At 36.6% G+C, this 20,321-nt stretch overlaps 1 protein-coding gene across 10 annotated transcripts in view; it reads right to left on the bottom strand.

Moving 5' to 3' along the window:
- Positions 1-20,321, bottom strand: part of LOC148658177 (protocadherin Fat 3-like) — a 203,681-nt gene that overhangs the window by 40,265 nt on the left and 143,095 nt on the right. For all 10 annotated transcript variants that reach the window (XM_088639234.1, XM_088639235.1, XM_088639231.1 and 7 more), the window contains 6 exons: positions 18,277-18,416; positions 13,053-13,328; positions 11,820-12,030; positions 7,313-11,392; positions 695-891; positions 282-435 (listed from right to left, as the gene is read on the bottom strand). In XM_088639234.1, coding sequence (XP_088495360.1) covers positions 282-435; positions 695-891; positions 7,313-11,392; positions 11,820-12,030; positions 13,053-13,328; positions 18,277-18,416 — 5,058 coding nt within the window. The remainder of the gene's footprint in view (positions 1-281; positions 436-694; positions 892-7,312; positions 11,393-11,819; positions 12,031-13,052; positions 13,329-18,276; positions 18,417-20,321) is intronic.

Raw genomic sequence — 20,321 nt, 5'->3', positions numbered from 1 at the left:
ATACAGCTTTAGCAATTAAAAACGTATCCTGAAATTATTCCCTTATACTGCATTTTATAACTATGAATTATACAAGATGTGCATGCCATCTAAGAAGTGCATATTATATATACTGCATATTGAATTTCTCAGTTGTGAGCAAAATGCTTGGAATGTGTAAGAAACCAAGGATTTTGAAATTAACATCCCCAAACTACAGTTATCAACATATCTAGATCTAACATAAACAGCCTCCTCAAAACTATTTCTTAAATGTAGTGTAACCAAAGATATCTTCATACCAGTTTCTGCATCTAAAAAGAAATCTTCAGCTCCAGTCCCATGCAAGGAGTACTGGATTTCAGCATTGGAGCCAATATCTGCATCCGTAGCTCCGATCTTCAGGACGACTTTATTTGGGGATATATCTTCAGGAAATGATCTGGTATATAGCACCTATTAATAATTAATGTAACACATTAGTACCTAATGTAAAGCACAAAATGTCAAAATTGAAAAACAAAACCAGATTGTAGAAAATGAAAATAAGCGAGAAAGAATACAGCGCTCACTGGCCCAAGCAGAAATTACACACCCACAACAGAATTCCCTTTCTAAATCTTCAATGGCAATAAAGACAACAAAAGCGACATTGTTCATGGGAACAGGAAATGTAACAATCATCTTAGGCTTTAGCATGTTACAAAGTGCTGACCTGGTCACAAACAGGGCTGTTGTCATTGGCATCTATCACCGTGACTTCCACCACTGCCCTTGTTACAAACAGCCCGTCAGTAGCCGTGATATTAAGAAGGTACATGTCTTGCTCTTCACGATCCAGTGATCTCTTAACATACAACTTCCATTCTGATTGTATCAGTCCTAGGGCAAATGTTCCCCGTGGGTTCCCTCCTGAAAGGAAATTAATACATGATTGAAAAAAGCCTGAAGACAACTAATTGTTTCAGCTTTAAATACAGCATGTTTCTCGTTTACCTTACGTGTTCATCATCTACCTGCAAAAATAAAGAAAAACTCTATATTTTTCATTTGTTGTGCCCAGGCATGAATTTACACAGCAGGCCTTAAAAAGAATGAGGTAATATTAGTTTATTGGTGTTTGGTGTTTTGTATTTTTATATGAGCATGTGTCTCTTGATTAAAATCCAGCTTTATGGATTCACTTTCAGGTACTACATACAGATGGAAAAGACTATAAAGAAGAACAGATTTACTTTTCATGTGAATCAAGAGAATCTGCTGTATCACATCCTGTATCACAGGTTGCCAAAATGCAAGATGCTGACAATTTTGCAAACTCAATTTTACTCATATTGCTGATGTACAGTAGGGCATAATTTAATATTGTAACATAACAGATATTGCTTTTCCTATCTGATTCTGGTACGTGAGCATTTCTGTCTTCTGCACAAAATTTGATTACCAAGATTAATTCAAGGAACGTTTTAAGTTTTTAATTTAAGAAAATGAAAAATAAATGTGGTCACGTTAAAATTTCGATGCAATGTATTCACAGGATTATTTAAAATACAAAATGCAATAACTTTATGACCTCAATTCATCCTACATTTTATGAGTCTGACATTAACAGGATATTAGGATAAATAATTATAATTAGAGTTTTATTTGGACATAATATTTGAATTAACAGCTGAGCCATTAATTAAGGTCAAGCACATAACGAACTCGGTGCTTCTCAAGTGATTTGTTACATACAATGAAATGGTTTTGACTAGTATTATTCCACAATAATTAGTCAAGGCCATTATTTATGCTGCATGTGCTAATGACACTGCAGTCTCCAGCTGTACTTGCTGAGTGCTGAGATTCTCCCTGCCTGAGAGAATGAACTGAGCTGATGTGTTGACAGGAAGCACAAGGCATGACCTCCAGTGTGGTTTTGATTACTGCTGCTGGATGTGTAGCTCTTGTTAATAAAGTTCTGTTTGGAATGATCCCATTCCCCTCAACATGTAACGCCTCCTTCACAGAACACTGCCTGGTGAATATAATTTTAATTCTTACACCCAAAACATTAACTGATCAGTAAAATGTTTCTCAGCAAAAAAACAAAAAGATGATTTTAGGCAGAAAAGTGCTTTTACCCAACACACAGTTTTAGCAATGCATTCTCTGAAAACATAAAGGACAAAGCATGCTACCTACTGTGGGTCTCCCTAGCTAGACTGACACAATAATTGCATTTAATGTTACATAAATACTCTAGAGAAGGTTTGTCAGTCCCTTCACTTTAGCTTAAAGCCTTTGATTTCTGTCTGGGAAAAAAAAAATCCATCAGAATGCACCACACTGCTGAGGACAACTGATGTAAGCATTAAGGCTGCACAACACAGTCTGCAATCCACGGACAAAAACATACACTTTCAGCCACCTGATCACAGTTGAAGAGAGGTGTAGGTGAGTTCCTATTTCAAGTTGCCGAACATTATAATGAAATAATTTGCAAATAATATAGCAACAACGATAAGAGTTTTGTGCTATTAATTATGGAAGATGCCCTAAGTGTTGATAGATCGCACAAATCTGTGCTGCACTTTTATGCAAAGGACTATTTCAGACCAATCATAAATAGGTGAAACAAAATATGGAATACTATCATTTGCTTTATGATTTAAAAAAAATAACTAGTAGAAATAAAATGGCAACATATATTTTTACTATATTTGCAGTGCTCTCTTTGACACACTGTAACAATTTAATTGGTTTGGGGGCTGCATGGACCCTAAAACTATATTTTCTTGCTATGTCTCCTTAGATGCTACAGTTCACTCTGAACTTCACTACTAAGAGAATTTAATTATACTTGGGATTATTTCAGTGAGAGATTATTGTGATTTTGGGCTGTACTAACACCAAGAGACTGTCGAGTAGGTGTGTTTGGGCCTGAAAAGAAAACTGACATGTCACACAAAGACATTAGTATTAAGTGTTCTTAAACAGTGGTTATTCAGAGATAAGCACTGTAATTAACCAAGGATTTATTGCTCTGAAAGCTCCTGGAAAGGAAAAACAAAGAGGCAACCCGGAAAAGTCCATGGTTACCCAGGACACTGACATGGAAACCAGCAATATTGCTTTTCCACACCATTAAACGGCTTGGCGGGTAACCAATGTAATAGTGAAAGAAAAAGAATACATGCTCTCCACACAATGTGAATAAGGGGTAAATAAAACCATCATGCCCAAGTGCGCTGTCGGCATAACTGAGAAAGAAAGCATCACATCACAACACATCTGCTGCTGCCATTGCTGAAATCAAAAGAGTGAGGAATTCAGATGCTTTCCAGGACCACAGGATCAAAAAGATATTGCCTAAACCTCTGGACATAAGAGAAGAATTGAAACCTACAACACCAACAGGCTCACAAGGGTGCCTTGGTTAATACTGTTTGAATTGTCTCACACTGAAGGCAATCATTTTTGCCATCTGACCTCAAGGATTTCAATGAAACTAGAATTTAATATAAATGTCTGCATATACTTTATCACCTGCCACTTGCACAATGAAAGAAGCTTGACAATGTATTAAACATACTATTAAACAAGCTAACATACAACACAGTACAGGCGAATGGAGAGGCATAACAAAGCAAGCAGAAACCACAAAACCAGAAAAGGCAAATAAAAATACTGTTAATAATAATAAACCTATTATTTTGCCTTTCTTTCTTATTGTCAGCACAGATGATAAGTGCCACTGGAAAAATACTGTGAACACCAAAAAAAAAACACAGGTTTACCACATACTATGTAATAACTGCACTGCACTTATTGGCAATTATTCATTGGTTTTTAAAAGCCCTAACAGCAGATTGAATACATGTGATGAGAAAGAAACAAAACACATCCAACTTTTTTGGAGCCTACTGTTCTCATCAACAATGACCTTTGTTGGTATTGTGAGTGATGTTTTGTGCCTTTTTTCACTCTCCTTGTCAGTCATTTTAAAGACAAATGTTATCTATCAATTGCTTCTCCTAGGCTAAGACCAGATCTAACCTATTGTTGTGCCAACAAGACCTTAGAAAGGCAAAGGAAAAGCTTTAGTTATAATTGTAGGTATAATTATATTAGGTATAATTGTAGATTTGAACCTCACAATAAAACCTAGATGTAACAGAACACATGGGGTTTTAAGAGTCCTAAACTGGCATAAACAAGGAAAACAACACAGGTAACAACAAAGCATGAATCCTTAAAAATCCCTGCTTAAAATGTTCCGTGCTTTCATCACTCTACTATCCACTGATATTAAGCTTCACATACTGACACCACAAACTGTATTTTAGTAGAACAAAATACAGAGTAATCTGTCAGGAGGGTTTAAAAATGAATACCATATGAGGAGTAATGACTTTAAATAGGTTTATCAGGTGTACATTTTCTGCATTCTGCTGATTTAAACACAATGGGGAACAGACTGCTCTAAGGTTTAAGTAATACCAAATAGCAATGAAGCTCATAATCCACAAAAACTCCTAGGTCTTCCTGTCACTTTTGTCAGATTATTCCTTAAAATACACCTCGCTCTAGTGCTGTGTCTCCTGTCCATGTCAGCAAGGCATAAAGTCTGTCAGAGAGATAATTAATGAGGAATAATCCTCATACCTGTCTCAGGTGAGCTGTCATTGGGGGAGATTAGTTTTTATGATATGCATTTTCTTGTGTTGTATAGTCTGTCTGCTGATACTGAAAGTTGCACCTAAGCAATTTGATACAAAACACTCCTAGACTGACCTCCCATTGGTCTTAGGTGGCTCTCTTACATGATTTCATCATTGTGTCTTCTTTATTGCTTACTCTGTAGCACATCTAAGAACTGAGATCATGTAAGCCCTAATTGTTTGGCTTCTATTTATTTTAAACAATTTAGTTTAATTTAAATTATTTAGGGGGAATTTACCTGTATGTGGTTTGTAGACACAGCTTTCTTGCAATACAAGGTAAATAAAGCATTTCAGAAGTCTGGCCAATGTTCCCTAATGGGCAACTAAGAGCTATATTAATATATTTGTATACAGTATATATATATATCAATTAATGCAGTTTCAATTTGAAGTACAATGTTTTTTTACAGGCATTATTTAAAATTGAATTATTTGTATGTCTGTTTTTCAAACCTCTACTACAGAATTAGAGATTCAAGTTTAATGTTGCATGAACTTAAAAATGAGGATGTTCTATGATCTCCAAGGTATCTTTAATATGCTCAGCTGTAACACAACACAAAGTTGCATCTTACTTTGCATTAATACTACAGAAACAGGTTTAAAGCAGTTACACAGTTTGACTCATTCTAATAAAACGAGAGCTCTTTTTTTACTGCTGAGTCCTTTGATTCTTATTATCATTTTTAATTGTTTCACAACTGAACCTGAAATAAGTATGCCAAGTCAGATCCACCAAAACAGCTACAGGACAGGAATAATTTTCTCTGCCCCTTACATATGATAATCTGGATAAACTGCAGGAAATCTGCAGTACGTTTTCTTTAAATATTGAGTCTGATGGCTTGCGACAGTAGGTTAATAACAGATCACCTAAAGCATTGCATCTTTTTTCCTCTTCATTTGACATTTTTTTGCCATTAGGAGTAACTCAACCAACAGTGCTCGCAGTCACAGTTCCAAGCACTGTCAGTTTTCAGTGCCCATTAGCATGCAATGCTACAAGATTTTCTTCTTCCAAACTGCTTAATTAACTTTTTCCACTAACATAGTTGTGCAGATCCCCAGCCCTAAGGGTGTCCTAATTAATTAATTTTTCACTTTTGGATCAAGTAAATTCTATAAACTGCAGTCTTCTGACTGAGCACATTAATGGTATTCTTAAAATGTTTTGACACCTTTTGGCTGGAAACCAACTTGTGCTTCTGTGCCATCGTCAAAACACTGTGCAAAAGCCTCACAACCAATAGTAGCAATCAGCCATACAGCTTTATACATCACTGTCCCCTAAATACAATGCTAATCAAGTATGAAACACATCACTGCAATTGTCTGCATAAACAGGCACGCTGGAGGCACTAAAGTCCCATTATGAAGCGAAGCCTTGCATCTTTGCAAAGGAGATCAATGCACCCCACATGCATGCAAAGAGGGCTACCAATGAAAGTTACTGTACCTTACATTTAACTACTTTATCTATATTTTCTTTAACTTCTGTATTAATTTATTTGTGTATTTTCAGAATTAAATGTATTTATTCAATGAATGCCTTTAACCTTCATCTGTTCTAGAGCAGTGAAATTGTGTATTACAGGCTTGGAAAAACATACAATTCTATGCTTCCTGTTTCCAATTTAAACATCAGGTCGAAGAGTGATACAGTACATACCAGGTTAATGCACTATATTCTAACAGCATGTTTTACCCACAGGGCATCCATTCCATATGGTGGAGGCCCTGTTACTATTGATCCGTTCCCTTGTTAGCTCTTGAATGCTTAACCCCTTAATTAGTTTTTCACATGCTAAAGTAGTAAATTGTGGCATCCAAATGCCATTAATAATACTTGATTATTGATTGATAGTGAATTTTGCTGTAGCACTCTGCATTTATTCCAAGCGCACCTCCACCTATCATTAGTATGAAAAGGGTTTAACACAGAACATATCTTTAGAATTAAAAGTAACAGTCAAGTAACAGAAAGTAACAGTATCAGTCAAGACAGCTTTCCTAAGGTGGTACACAGAATATATGTATTTTTACATGTTTTCTAAACTTTTAGGATTTGTAGAATAAGGCCAAGAATATGTTGTCTGCTTTTAATAAGCATCAAAAGTTGTAAAAAACTCCCTGAATGTCTCTCAAATGTCAGCAATACAAAAATCATTATTTTTAAACTTTTTTAAATTCAGTTGGCAATAATATATTATTTACAGCATGTCATAATTTAAAGTTAAACATTACAGATCAATTTATATTACCATGTAATTTTGTATTTTGCCTTCATATAACAAACAAAGTGGTCTGTTATGGGAAGGGGGTGGAATTACCACCATAACCATGCATTGCAAGCCAATTTCCAAGGCTCACCAGTTGCGAAATTACTACCTTGCCTATTTCTGTGTCTAAATTTAGTTGTACAGAATCAGGAATTTGGATCAGGCAGTTACCAGACATTATGTCGTGTTCTCATTTTTTTTAAAGATTCTGGATGCATCCATCAGTCTTTTAGAATTAAAAGTCTAAATGATATGTACATAACATACACATATTCATTAATGGTGGATTTTTTAAAAAAACAGCCGAACAACTAGAAAGATTGTTGTTACCAAAACAGTTCTTACCTGTTATATGAAAGCTGACCTGGCGGTTGATATCAGAAGTGTCAGCATCTTGTGTGTGCAGCACTGCTACCACCTCCCCTGGCGGATCGCTTTCTCTTACTGAACCTTTGTAAAATTCCTCCACAAAATTGGGGGCATTGTCATTAGTATCTGTGATGACTACAGAAACTGTTGTTGTAGAAGAAAGAGAAATGGTCTCTCCAAGATCTGTTGCCATCACCCCAAATATATAGGAGGGATGGGTCTCGTGGTCCAGATCTTTCAAAGTGGTGATCCAGCCCGTGGTGCTGTCAATAGTAAAAGGTTCTGTTGTCCAGTCCAGTTCTGTGCTAGGAGCAGGAACTAAACTGTAGGTGACTTGCCCATTTGCTCCCCAATCTGCATCCAAGGCTCTCACTTGGATTATTTTAGTCCCAATTGGCATTCCCTCCATTACAACTGCCTCATAAATATTTGTTTCAAAAGAAGGCTTGTTGTCATTTAAATCCAGTACCTTTACTTCCACATCCACAACAGTGACAGAGTCTATACGCCCTTGCTTCATAGTGGCAGAGACTTTAAAGTGAAAGGCATCAATAACCTCATGATCAAGGGCCTTGTCTAACTTGATGACACCTGTGTCCTTCTCAACTACAAACACCTCTTCTTGGTTGTTTTCTCCCATTTCTCCATTGACTATGGTAAACATTGCAGACTGTCCCAGGGCAAGGTGGACAGAACCAAGTGCAGCTCCTATGGGGATGTCTTCTGGGACTGTAAAAGAGTACTGTGGCTGGGTGAAGGAAGGTATTATTGTTTCAGGAGACAAGACATGGATGTAAACAGGTACAAGAGAATGTTTCATAGGAATTCCTCCATCGACAGCTTTTACAAAGAATGAAAGGATAGAATTTTTCAAGTGGTTAAAGCTACCTTTTGTGACCATCCATCCATTGTCAGGATCTATTTCGAGAATGTCCACCACAGGAACATGTGCCTCACTGTAAAGCGAATAAGTAATCCTAGAATTGGCTCCATCGTCTGGGTCATGAGCCTGAATCTGTGTGACCAGGAAACCCTTCCCAGCATCTGCTTTGACACTAGCCCTATACTCTACTGCTCTGAAGCGAGGGGCATTGTCATTTTCATCCACTAATATCACTCTGACAGTGCAAAAAGAAGCTTTACCACCACCATCCAAAGCCATTACAGTCAGAATAATATTTTTGTTTGCAGGGCTTTCCCTGTCCAGTTTTTCCATTGTTGTAATCTGACCGTTGACGTCAATGGAGAACTGATCATTACCTAAATCATTGACAAATGAATAAGTGATTTGTCCAAATGGTCCAGAATCTACATCAGTTGCCTTCACCTGGAATACCTTTGAGCCCAAAGCTGCATTTTCCCGGACCTCTGCGACATACACGCTTTGAGTGAAAACAGGACTGTGGAGGTTTGCTCCGAGAACCTTAATATGAACCTGGGCAGTACTAGTGAAGACACCATCTGAAACGGAAACATTCAGGCTGTGCACGGGTTCCATCCTTTGCTTACGGTGGTTTGACAATGTGATGGCACCTGTTTTACTGTCCATTACAAAATTCATTCGCTCGTTCCCTGACAATATGCTGTACTCTAGTTTGTCAAAATCAGAACTGTCTGCATCTGATGCTTGGACACAGGTCACAAAATGTCCCTTTGGAGCAAGTTCGCTGACGTATGATTCATAGAGTAGCTGATTGAAGACTGGTGGGTTATCATTCATATCATTCACATAGACAGTAACTGATACTTCACTGCTTAGCGGAGGGAATCCATTGTCAGTTGCTCTAACAATAAAGTTGTACTGCTGTATCATTTCATGGTCTAGCATGCGAGCTGTCAATATCAGCCCACTGCTGCTGTCTATATGAAAATAGTCAGTGCTGTTATATACATCTGAAAAAATTTGGTAGCGCATTATGTTATTTTTTTCCGAATCCTTGTCTGTTGCCACAACTTGAACAGCAGGGGTCCCGATCATGGCGGTTTCGGCCAAGGTTGCTTTGTAGAACATTTTTTCAAACACTGGAGCATTGTCATTTACATCAAGCACAGTTATATCCACATCAACTTCAGCTCTGGCTCCTGTTAGGGAATCAGTTGCCCTTACAATCAGCCGAAATAGCGGAGTGACCTCATAGTCTAGTGAATTAATAACACTTAGAATCCCAGTGTCAAAGTCAATATTAAATTGTGAAGAATGATCACCATCCACTATTGTATATATAATGTTCTGACCTTCAGGACTGGTAGCATTAATACTAAGAATGGGTGTATGAGCCGCAATGTCCTCGTTAACAGAAGTTACGTAGAAAGACTTATCAAAAACAGGCATGGCTTTATTCACCACAGTGATTGGAAACTCAATGGTACTAGAAAGAGAAGGATAGCCACCATCTTTTGCAAAAACAACAACCTCATATTCAGCATTGGACAAGTCAGACTCAAAGGCTTTTTTCAGAGTGAGGTCACCAGTATGTCTGTTGATCTCAAAGTGTCCATGATCATCCTTTAAGTAGTAGGCCACTTCCCCATTAATCCCTTTGTCTCGGTCCACTGCTGTGACTCGATATATTGGAGACCCAGGTTCAGCTTCTACCTGCACTGCAGCATAGTATGGAAGACCAACAAACACTGGTGGGTTATCATTGATGTCTTCAACTTGGACTTTTACCATCACCCTTGCTACTCGCAAAAGGTCATGTTCACGGCTAGCCTCCACGACAAGTTCATAAAACTCCTGTTCTTCTCTATCAAAAGGAACTCCAGTTGTCTGAATCACTCCTGATGTTGACTTAATCTTGAACTTGGTGCCGGCATTCAAAAGACTGTATTTCAGAGGTTCATTCAGACGGTTTCCTACAGCATTGACTACAGCCACTTTCGTTATGTTGGTTTTATTCTCAAGGATAGAAGTAGAATACATATTATGTGTAAAGTAAAGACCACTCTCCATTGCTTCCTTGACTAATATGGTGATCAAAGCAGTACTGGAGAACTTCCCATCAGAAACTTTCACATTAAATCGATAGCGGTCTTTAGAAAAATTATTGTTCTTTACAGTAAGAATGCCACTGGTGGATTCCATTGAAAAATGGTCCATGCTTCCTTCTGCTAAGGTGTAAATAAGTTCAGATGGGACGTTTAAGTCAGGATCAGTGGCTGAAATCCTAAGAACCTCTACCCCTACGTATGTTGGAAGTAACAAAATGGTTTCGTAGACATCCTGAGAAAACTTAGGCGGGGAGTCATTTGTGTCAATTACTTGGATAGTGACCTCAGTAGGACTTTCTGCTGTTAACTGGGGCTTGCCACTGTCTCTTACATGTACATGAAAGTGAAAACGTGCAAATGTTTCATGGTCCAGATTAGCAATGGTCCTTATGGACCCCGTGCTTGAATCCACTGTAAAAAACATTTTAGCTGTATCTTCTACTATCTGATATACCAAGAGGGCATTTTGGTTTTTGTCAGCATCCGTAGCTTTTATAACCAAGGGGCTGTTGTCAGAACACAAAACAATACTGTTGATGGGAACAGCTTCGCTAATACTTCCTGTGTACCTTAGCTGTTGAAATATTGGGGGATTGTCATTTTCATCAATGATCTGAATATTAACGGTAACATTAGAAGCCATTGCTGCCATGTTGGTTGCCTGAATGATCAACAGATATGAAGTAACAGTTTCATAATCAAGGAGTTTTTGAGTGGTAATGACTCCTGAATATTGATTAATTTTAAATGCTCTTTCGCTATTTCCATGCTTGATTTCATATATCAAAGTAGACTGGCTCACAGCAGCAATTAGGATGACTGATGTACCAACAACCACATTTTCATTGATTTCAGCATGATATTCTTTCTGAGGGAACTTAGGACTGGAGTTGTCAGAGAGGGTCACTGAGATCCGGACCATTGTAGTAGCACCCAATGGAGGAGAACCATTGTCAGTAACTCTCACGGTGATGACATAATGGCCAATAGAGGCAAGGTCCAGCTCTCTGGCGACTGATATGATGCCCAGCACTGGTTCAATCCTGAAAGTGTTTCCAGTATTTCCTGAAAAGATTACAAAAAAACCTAAATAAACAAGAATAAAGTGCAAAATATATGTGAAATTAATAGATCCATTTCACATCTGTCAACCTTATTTAATGGTCATTATTTATAAACTTTTTTTATTTTAAAATGGAGTTTAAACTTGCAATATAATTTCAGTTACTAGGTAACATACATAGTTAAATATGTATGAGTTAACTATTTTCTCAAGGAATCAGCTCAACAATTTGAACAAAAGACTACTTTTAACCTCTTTCCAACTTTTGAACATTGTATCAGTATCATTTCAAACTGCAAAGTATTTTAATCAAAGCTTTCCTTTTTAATATACAGTAATGATTGTAAATGAAAACAGAATTATTTCCAAGAATCCAGACTATTCCAGGCATCTATGCTTAATTTTTGTCAGAAATTAGATGTCTCTTACCTGCTTCTATTGAGTATAAGAGTTCTGCATTTTCCCCTTTATCCTTGTCTAAAGCTGTGACCTGTATTACGGCAGTCCCAATGGCAGCTGACTCAAACACAGACCCCTCATAAAGAGCACTGGTGAAATAGGGGACGTGGTCATTTGTATCCTCAACATAAACAAGGACCCGTGCCAAGTTTCTTCGATATGGAAATTCCTGGTCTCTCACCTAATCATATCAGATAAGAGTGCAGCAAAATGAGAACATGTATGTCAATACACCACCACAACCATTTCCTGAACACTCACTGATGAGACTTGTGTTTCTGTGTATTCTGAAAACATTTCAGAAAAGAAATAAGCATATTTCTAATAACATTATAATAGGAACAATGGTTGGGGAAGTACACCATTTTAAATTCTTCAATATTCATCTCTTTAAAGTGCTGAATGTGCAATGCAAATACCACTATAATAATTACATTTTTTAAAGATACTTTCTTGAAGTTATTGAATATCTTACGATTGTGAAACTATCCAGCTAAAGCACAATGAAGCAAGACAGAACCAATTTAGAATGGTATCAGGGTCATCTGTGTTTATTAACTTGAAATGACTACATATTGTGGTTCCAAATAAATTACAAAATCATCTTAGGCCTCAATCTTTATTAATTTCAATTTCATTGTGACCACATAACAGTCGAAACACAATTGATAGAAATCAGCAATTTGCTATTCCAGAAAATGTTTTATACATGTTCTTTTTCTTAACAGAAACAGGCAGACGTAAATCATTTTTTATTACTACCATACGTACAACTTTGACATTATTTAAAATAAATTAAGTTTCTGTTTCAGGATGCTGCTTCTTGATTTAGAATTACGTACTTGTCAGCATAAAGTAATAATTGCTCACTCACTTATTTCCAGTTTCTATAATCAACTGATTTAATCAATCTTATTTATCAGTGATCAGTCAGCTAAACTTCTTAAGAAATTAAGCAAACAGAAAATTTAAAATCGGCAAGATTCCTTTGACTTCACAATAACTGTTATTTTGTCAGAATGAAACATTAAGAGTATTGTTCTTATAAAAATGGACATAATAACCATTGCATAATAATAAACAATTGGAAAAGTTTTGAATATATTAAAAATGTTTTTTTTAAATCAATTTAAAAGCCTGAAGAGAACTTAACATTTAATTGTGTTTAAACATGAACTGTCTGCCAGAGATATGGTCTCTTACCATGACAGTGAGGATGTGCTGGGCACGTGACTCATGGTCCAGTCTCTCCGTTGTGTATATTGTTCCTGTGCCAGGGTCTATCCTGAACATGCGCATGCTGGCGGGGTCAATGCTGCTATGGATGGAGTAGCTCAGTTTATGCTTCTCATCTTTATCCGTGGCTACTACCTGGAGAACCTCTGTGTCAGCAGGTGTGTCCTCCAAGATGGTGATGTCATAACTAGGCTGGGAGAACACTGGGCCATTGTCATTGTTATCCAGCACTGTAACAAACACCTGAGGTGCAAAACAAGACAGATGTAAAAAGACTGCGAAAAGGGGATTGTGCCAAAGGTTTTCTAAACAAATGAAGACTGTATGTGACTCAAGTGCTGACCAAATCTGAGATCAAAGGTAGCTCTGTTTTTGATATTCAGAGCTCACCTTGCAACCATTTGTCGAAACTGCTGGTTTAACAATGTTTTCATCCACAGTTCTTTTTGACAGCATATGGAGGGTGAAACCACACAAGGCAAACAATGCTATCATCTTGCACAGAAAATTTTCCCAAACTTAATTAAGAAGCTTACCGCACAAAAAAGAAAATAGGAATCTTTACAAAAAGATAAAAATAGAATACTAAATATTGAGTTGTGAGCACTTTAAAAACTGCTGTTATCTGACTCCCATGGCCATTCTGATTTCCAAACCATGACAAAGAATTTCTCCCATGTTTTGCAGCTTTCCAACAACAATGGGAAAAAGTGTCCCGTCTGCAAGTCCTTTTATTTAGACCTGGAAATCTCTGAAAGCTGCTTTTGTTTCCAGTGTTGTGATTTCTAGAGGCAAATCCTGGCTGCCTTTAATGCTACAGTAGTGCACAACCGACAACCACAATGAATCATCTCTAAAGACAATGCAGCCACATTACTTTTCATTCTGGAAAAAATGAAGTGGGAATAATAACTTTCCTTTGCCCCTAAGCTCTGCCCTAGTCCCAACTGTCAACTACCTATTTTCAGATCTGACGGATTCCCTGTAGGGAGACGAAATACAAATTGTTGTCTGTATTACTTGTCCATCAGTGATCCCATGGGTTCCAATGAGTTTTTCGGTGCCAACGGCATTAAGAGACTAAGCAGACAGATGGGACAAGAGTGTCAAATGGCAGGGAGAGAGATGCCGAAAAGAAACCACTAATAGACTGCACAGAATAATAACTGAAAATAACAAAAGGTGATTGATTCGTAGGCAGCAGCTTTGTTATTCTAAGTGGACTGAGCAATACACAAATCACAACAAAAGAAAGGAAGTGTTTTGCTATGACATGATGATTAAGCGAGATGACCCACATTTTTTATTTAAAGAAACAAAGCCTCCAGAAGATCTTCTATAATATCATTCTGGGCTTTTCTATAGCATCATTCGTGTTGTTGCATTTACAATGGGACTGGTCTTCCCATTTTCTAAAACCAACCTAATTCATCCAAAAATATAATTAAATAAACACAAATAAATCATAATGCAAGGTAATTAACATGCCATATTCATAATACGCTTGTTACACAAGAGGTAAGGAGAACTCATCAAAGTATGCTCCTTTGTTGTTTATGAAAAGTTTACTTCCCCTCTTAAGCAGTCTGAACAGTAATTAGTTTTTCAGTGTCAGAAACTATTCCGTCTCAGGGACAGGAAAAAGCTGATTTTGGCTTAATTTGGCCCTTTAATTCTTCGAGTCTTTAACGAGGATTGGCTTTTCTTTCATTCCCGCAGTAAGCCTTCATTTGCATTCAGCTCTTGTTATCTTTCAGAAAAAAAACCCTTCTCCAGGTCTGTTTGTTCACTTCCTATTCCCTAAAGCTGAAGCAACATTTTGATAAAAGATGCAGCCTACTAAGCATACATATAAGTGCCTACACCATTTAAAAGAAAAAGCCTATTCCTTACCATTATTCACTGTGGTCTGTGGGAAAAGCTAACTAAAACAAGTGATCTTATTTATAGTACATATAAACCTGAAAGAAAACTGAGGAAGAAAAATACATTATCTTTTAATCTGACCACAGTTCCAATATTTTTTGGTTTTGACAGCATAACTTCAGCAACTGAATTAATATATACTGTATAAACAGAAGAAATGTGGTTTCACTTTTTTGTATGGACACTAAAGAGCAGTTAAAATATGTATGTGAAGGACCTGTGCTATGTAAAACTCAACTCTATAAAAATGCAAATAATGTTTAAGCTTGAAACTACAGCAAAGGACTGAAAACTAGAAATTCCTCCCTGAATTTTGAATGAATATTTCCTTTGATGGACTGAAAATTATATGAGTTTAACATCTAGAATGCTAGCGCAAACACCCTGACATGTGCTATTTTTCCAGTTCATGGAAAGGAAACATTTTTGCAAGTTTTCTGGTATCCCTAATAGGTGCTGTGTGTCCAATCAGCTTTATCTGCGCTTTATCAAATTAATCTTTTCAAGCAGTCTCCTTAAAGGGCACTAAAAAAGGAAACACCTTATAGTCCTTATTAAGGGCCACAAACCATTTGTAATGAATAACCTGTAATAAGAAGTTATGAAATACACTTTTCACTGCTAGTATTACCTTACAAGAAGTCGCTAAGTGTGTTATGCAATTTTTAACTGGGCTCAGATCTGTTTTGACATGGTACAGCAGTGAAGTCCTTTTGTCTTCATGTCACATAAAGTAGCACTCAGAAACAGTAGGTGGTCTTTACTCTAATAACCTTGTCAATTCTGAATGATGCATAGGTGATATCAAATAGACTTTCTGACCGCAGCCAGTAGTCGGAACAATGTGCTTCCACAGCACATGGTACTTCAAATAATGCATCCAATGCAGAAAGCAAACAACATCAAAGCATCCACTAGACACTGAATATGTACAAATTTAAAAATACTTATTACATAGCAGAAAACACATCTGCTCTTAGATTCAGACTAAATCAAAATTCTGAATTGGGTTTCCATTGGGTAGACGCACCATTACAAGATACTAAAACCAATAGGCTTGATATTGAAAGCAGGGTGGTGGGTCAGTTTTCATTTAATCCAAAGTTTAGTCTAGCTACTTACATCTAAGCAACAATGACACTTTGCTGTTTCACATCTTTGTTTTTTAGTATTCTACACACAATCTTTAGTTCGGGATTAATATTTTACCTCTGTGTTTATCAGTTAAAACACCTGTGAAGGAAAAAGATATGAATGTATCATTTTCTCTTTATATACTAAGCATCAAAAGAAACATCACTTATAACTGCACCAAATTCACAAAGCTATCAGTGAAGTGAAATCTTTTTTATTCAGCAGGTGTGCTGACATTTCATTGAACAGACGTGACATAGGTAATCCATTATACTGATTAACATTTTTCATCAGCAGTTTTGATCAACGGGGTGTCGTCTGTGAAAGCCATTGGCTAGATGCGTGTGTGGACCATACTAGCTGTACATGGGTGATGCATGATGCTCTGCAACAGGTTACAGATGATATCTTGATCATTTCTGTCCCATTCTTCTTGTAGAGCCTTGACAAACATACACTTTTTCGATGTCCAACAGGGCTCAAGTCTGGTGAATAGGGTACATGTGTCATGTCAGGATGGGCTTGCGTGAAGGGCAGGAAATGAGGTCCAAAGACATCAGTGAAATGCCATGCAGTCAGATTGCAATCAATCACTACAAGTTTTGTAGCTACAGTCCTACCCAGACCATTGTACTTGGACTTGGCATTGATGGGTCTGTTACACACAGTAGTTATACAGTAAGTTACCATCGGGGCGCACTACACAAAAGACAAATCTGGATTCAGCGCTAAAGAGAAAGAGAAAATTTCACTGCTAGTAAGTCCACAGGAGGTTCATCCCTCACTTAATGATCACTTGTGATCATTTGCCCTCTAAAGAATCATTGTTAAGCTGCCTCCTCACAACTGAAATGCTGATATGTGGGTTGTTGCAACCTTGTGTTTCTTTTGTGGTAGAATTTATAGAGGCAAAAGCATGATGATTTATCAATCTTGACCAGGTATCATGACTTGTGTTGTGACTTGCCAGCCTAAAAATTGTCAGTTGCGGTCACTCTAGATGATGAGCAACAGTGGACTAACACAGTCCAGCCTCCAACACCCATAAGGCATGAAAGCCCTTTTTTTCTAGATAAGTGGGAAATATCAGTGCATTTTATGTGTTTTTCTGAAACTAAAGCCTAGATTAAGATTAGATTAATTTTAAAGACTTTTTCTGCAGGTGAGACTTTTCTGCAGGGTGAAATAATATAAAAAATCCATACACTTTTTTCAAAAACAAATATGTCTAAATAGAGTGAATATTTCTTTTGATGCAAGTGGGTGTTCTTTTACCACGTAATATCTGTTAAAGTGACACATTCACACAGACACTCAAAAGAGAGACAAAGTGGCTCTTCACTCTCAATGTTTTCAGAATTGAAAGTTGCAACTTAAGACTTATCAGGGCCTTAACCTTATAGGTTGAAATGCAGAAATCTGAAGATCATTTGTAACACTTGGCTGATACAAAAACATGATGAATAACTTGGGATTCTAACAATAATCTCTTTCTTAACCTCTCACCTTGACCATTGATAAATTACACTTACTGCAAAAAAGTGTTTTATCTTGGTCCTAGAACAGATTCTACCAGAATTAACATGTCTGGCAGGGTCATTCATAAAACCTGTTGACATAATAGATCATGCAGTTCAGAATACTTTAAATAATTGTCGTTAATAATGGACGTTGTTCTCGGAAATAAAAGCTATATTAAGATGATGTAGAATAAATGGGGAAATCCCCTGAATTTCAAGACTTTTTTATAAAAGCTTTGCAACCGATATTGCATGTAGTTTGTGTTATTAATCTCCATGAAGACATTACATTATTTAACAAACTTGACTTTACAATGCCCAGGACCTGTTTAAATATCTCAATTTTTATTCCTTGTGCGTCACCATGTGCACTGAACTAGAAGCAAATGTATGGATTAATAAATCCACACAGACCATATGAAACTATAACACTGAACCATAAACAGTGGTTTGTACTGTACAGTTAGTTTAAAAAAATCACTTTTACATCAGTCTGCAGGTCTGAAGAACAAAATAACAACACAGAGGTCTTCATTCTGAGTTCAAAAATAGAATTAGAAGCAAACAGGCCATATAGTAGTACTGCTGTCAACACATTAGAAACTGTGTACCTGTGTGGAGGCTGCATTGGTTCCATCAGTCACCTCTACAGTCATGTTGTACAATGACTTGTGCTCTGCATCCAGTGGCTTTGCAATGACAATCGTCCCCACGCCTTTTTCAATGTCAAATATGCTGTCATAGTTTCCACCTAGGGAAATTCGAAAATAAAGGCATTCATGACTGTTGAGAGCTTGATAATGAAGAGTGAAATAAATACATTATCATTCCACACATGCAATGCTGAGCTTATAATGTATCACTTGAATTAAGAGGGAAGGGGAAAAATAGAAAAACCCAGAGCAAAGACATGTTTCTCCTCCATTCAAAATTCAGAATGTGCAATTTTTCAAGACTATTTTTATCATTAAAAACAAATTTAGAGGAGCCTGAACTCTGTATAAGCACTGTGAAATGGAACTTAAGAAGTGAACTCTGTTACTGAGCAGAATCTCAGGACTGTAATTGATTCACATGTGGGAATGCAGATAATTCTATGGCAGGCTGGGATAAAAGAACCTTAAGAATTCACTGCTGTCAAGGTATTAGGCTGTATGGAGAAAAATAAGTTCAAAATTTACATAAAAACAAACAAAACCACAATTTATATAAATCCAGTACATGTTGCTTATTTGTAAACTGTAAAACCTTATAAATCTGTAATTCTACAAAGTATTTCTAGTAATGCAACAGAAGCATGAAAATGAAAAACAAAATCCTCCTTTATAGCCATTAATTTAATTGTACTTGCGAAATAAATTTCCTGGCCATCTGCAACATTTTCAAAAAAAAAATACATAGAAATAAAAACCTGTAGGTTCATTACACATTTTAGATTTTTATATTCTTCCTAATAGGTACGATGCAGTTCTTGCAATAAACTCAACTGCAGACCTTCAAAGATGTAGAAATGGTTGCTACATTCTACCTTTGTCTTGATATTAACTGCACTGTTTTAAATAATTTACAAAAAATATCCAGTCATTTCCATAGAAACACAATTGTGAAAAACACAATTCAATGCCAACAGGGTTATCGTTGAGATTTATTTTTTATCTTCAGCATTAAAAGTGTAAAGATACCAGCAGGCAGCGTGAAACTATGCACCCCCTAGCTTAGTTTTGTACTTCAATTCCTGCATCCTATCTTGTAAGACGCTGATTTGTCTGTACCTTTCATTAATTGGGTTATCTCAAATGCTAAAGTTTGGCTTGATTTCTTTTAGATTTATGTCGTTTTAAAAAATAGCCATGATTTAATCCATGTGTCATTGCTTTCTGAGTCAAAACATCAAGTGCTCATTTACAGAATAACTGAAGAAGCAGCCCCCTTGCTTTGCTTTAAGCCTACGTACTGTACTGTATGTGGTTGTCTTCACTGTTTCCTGATGGTAAATAAGTGCATGGCTTAATGTATCTATTTATATTCTGGTTATGACTAATAAAAAGGAAAAGACGACAGCAAAACAGGGAGACAGGGAGAAAATGCTTCTAAAAATATTGACGTGATATTAATGTGATAAACAAAATTACAAAACCTTTCTCAAACTACAAATCTAAAGTAAAAACTAATTTTACAACAATTTGTAGCTTTTTAAATTCTAGGTAACATTATGTAACCTTCCATACAGTGTGCTGAACACAACTACTAAAAAGAAAGCACTCTTAACAGCCATATGTTGTAATTTCAGAATGACAAAAAGTCTGCTTAGTGCTGTAAAATGTATTCCAATTGTCATGCCATTCAGTCCTCTATACAGTATCTTTTACACTGACTGCATTACTGAAACTCTCTCAATTTCATGATGCTTCAGTCCTATGATAGCGAACAACATCTCCCAGAATTTATTCTACTAAAACTGAAGCACAACACTTCATATTAGATCATATTTTTCATGGTCAGTAGGTGTGCTGCAGTGCTATAGTATAACTTACCAAAATTCATCTCACACTGTATACATCTGCTGCAATAATAAACATGGTGATAAAGTCTTTTTTTTTATTTTGCATTTTAACTTCAGGCTAGGTTTTTGTACACTATGGCATGTACAAAATTA

This window comes from Lepisosteus platostomus, chromosome 7 (assembly GCF_059453375.1).
Source record: "Lepisosteus platostomus isolate fLepPlt1 chromosome 7, fLepPlt1.hap1, whole genome shotgun sequence".
Lineage (NCBI taxonomy): Eukaryota > Metazoa > Chordata > Actinopteri > Semionotiformes > Lepisosteidae > Lepisosteus > Lepisosteus platostomus.
Note: the sequence above shows the minus strand (reverse complement) of the source record. Positions and strands in the feature narration are given on the sequence as shown.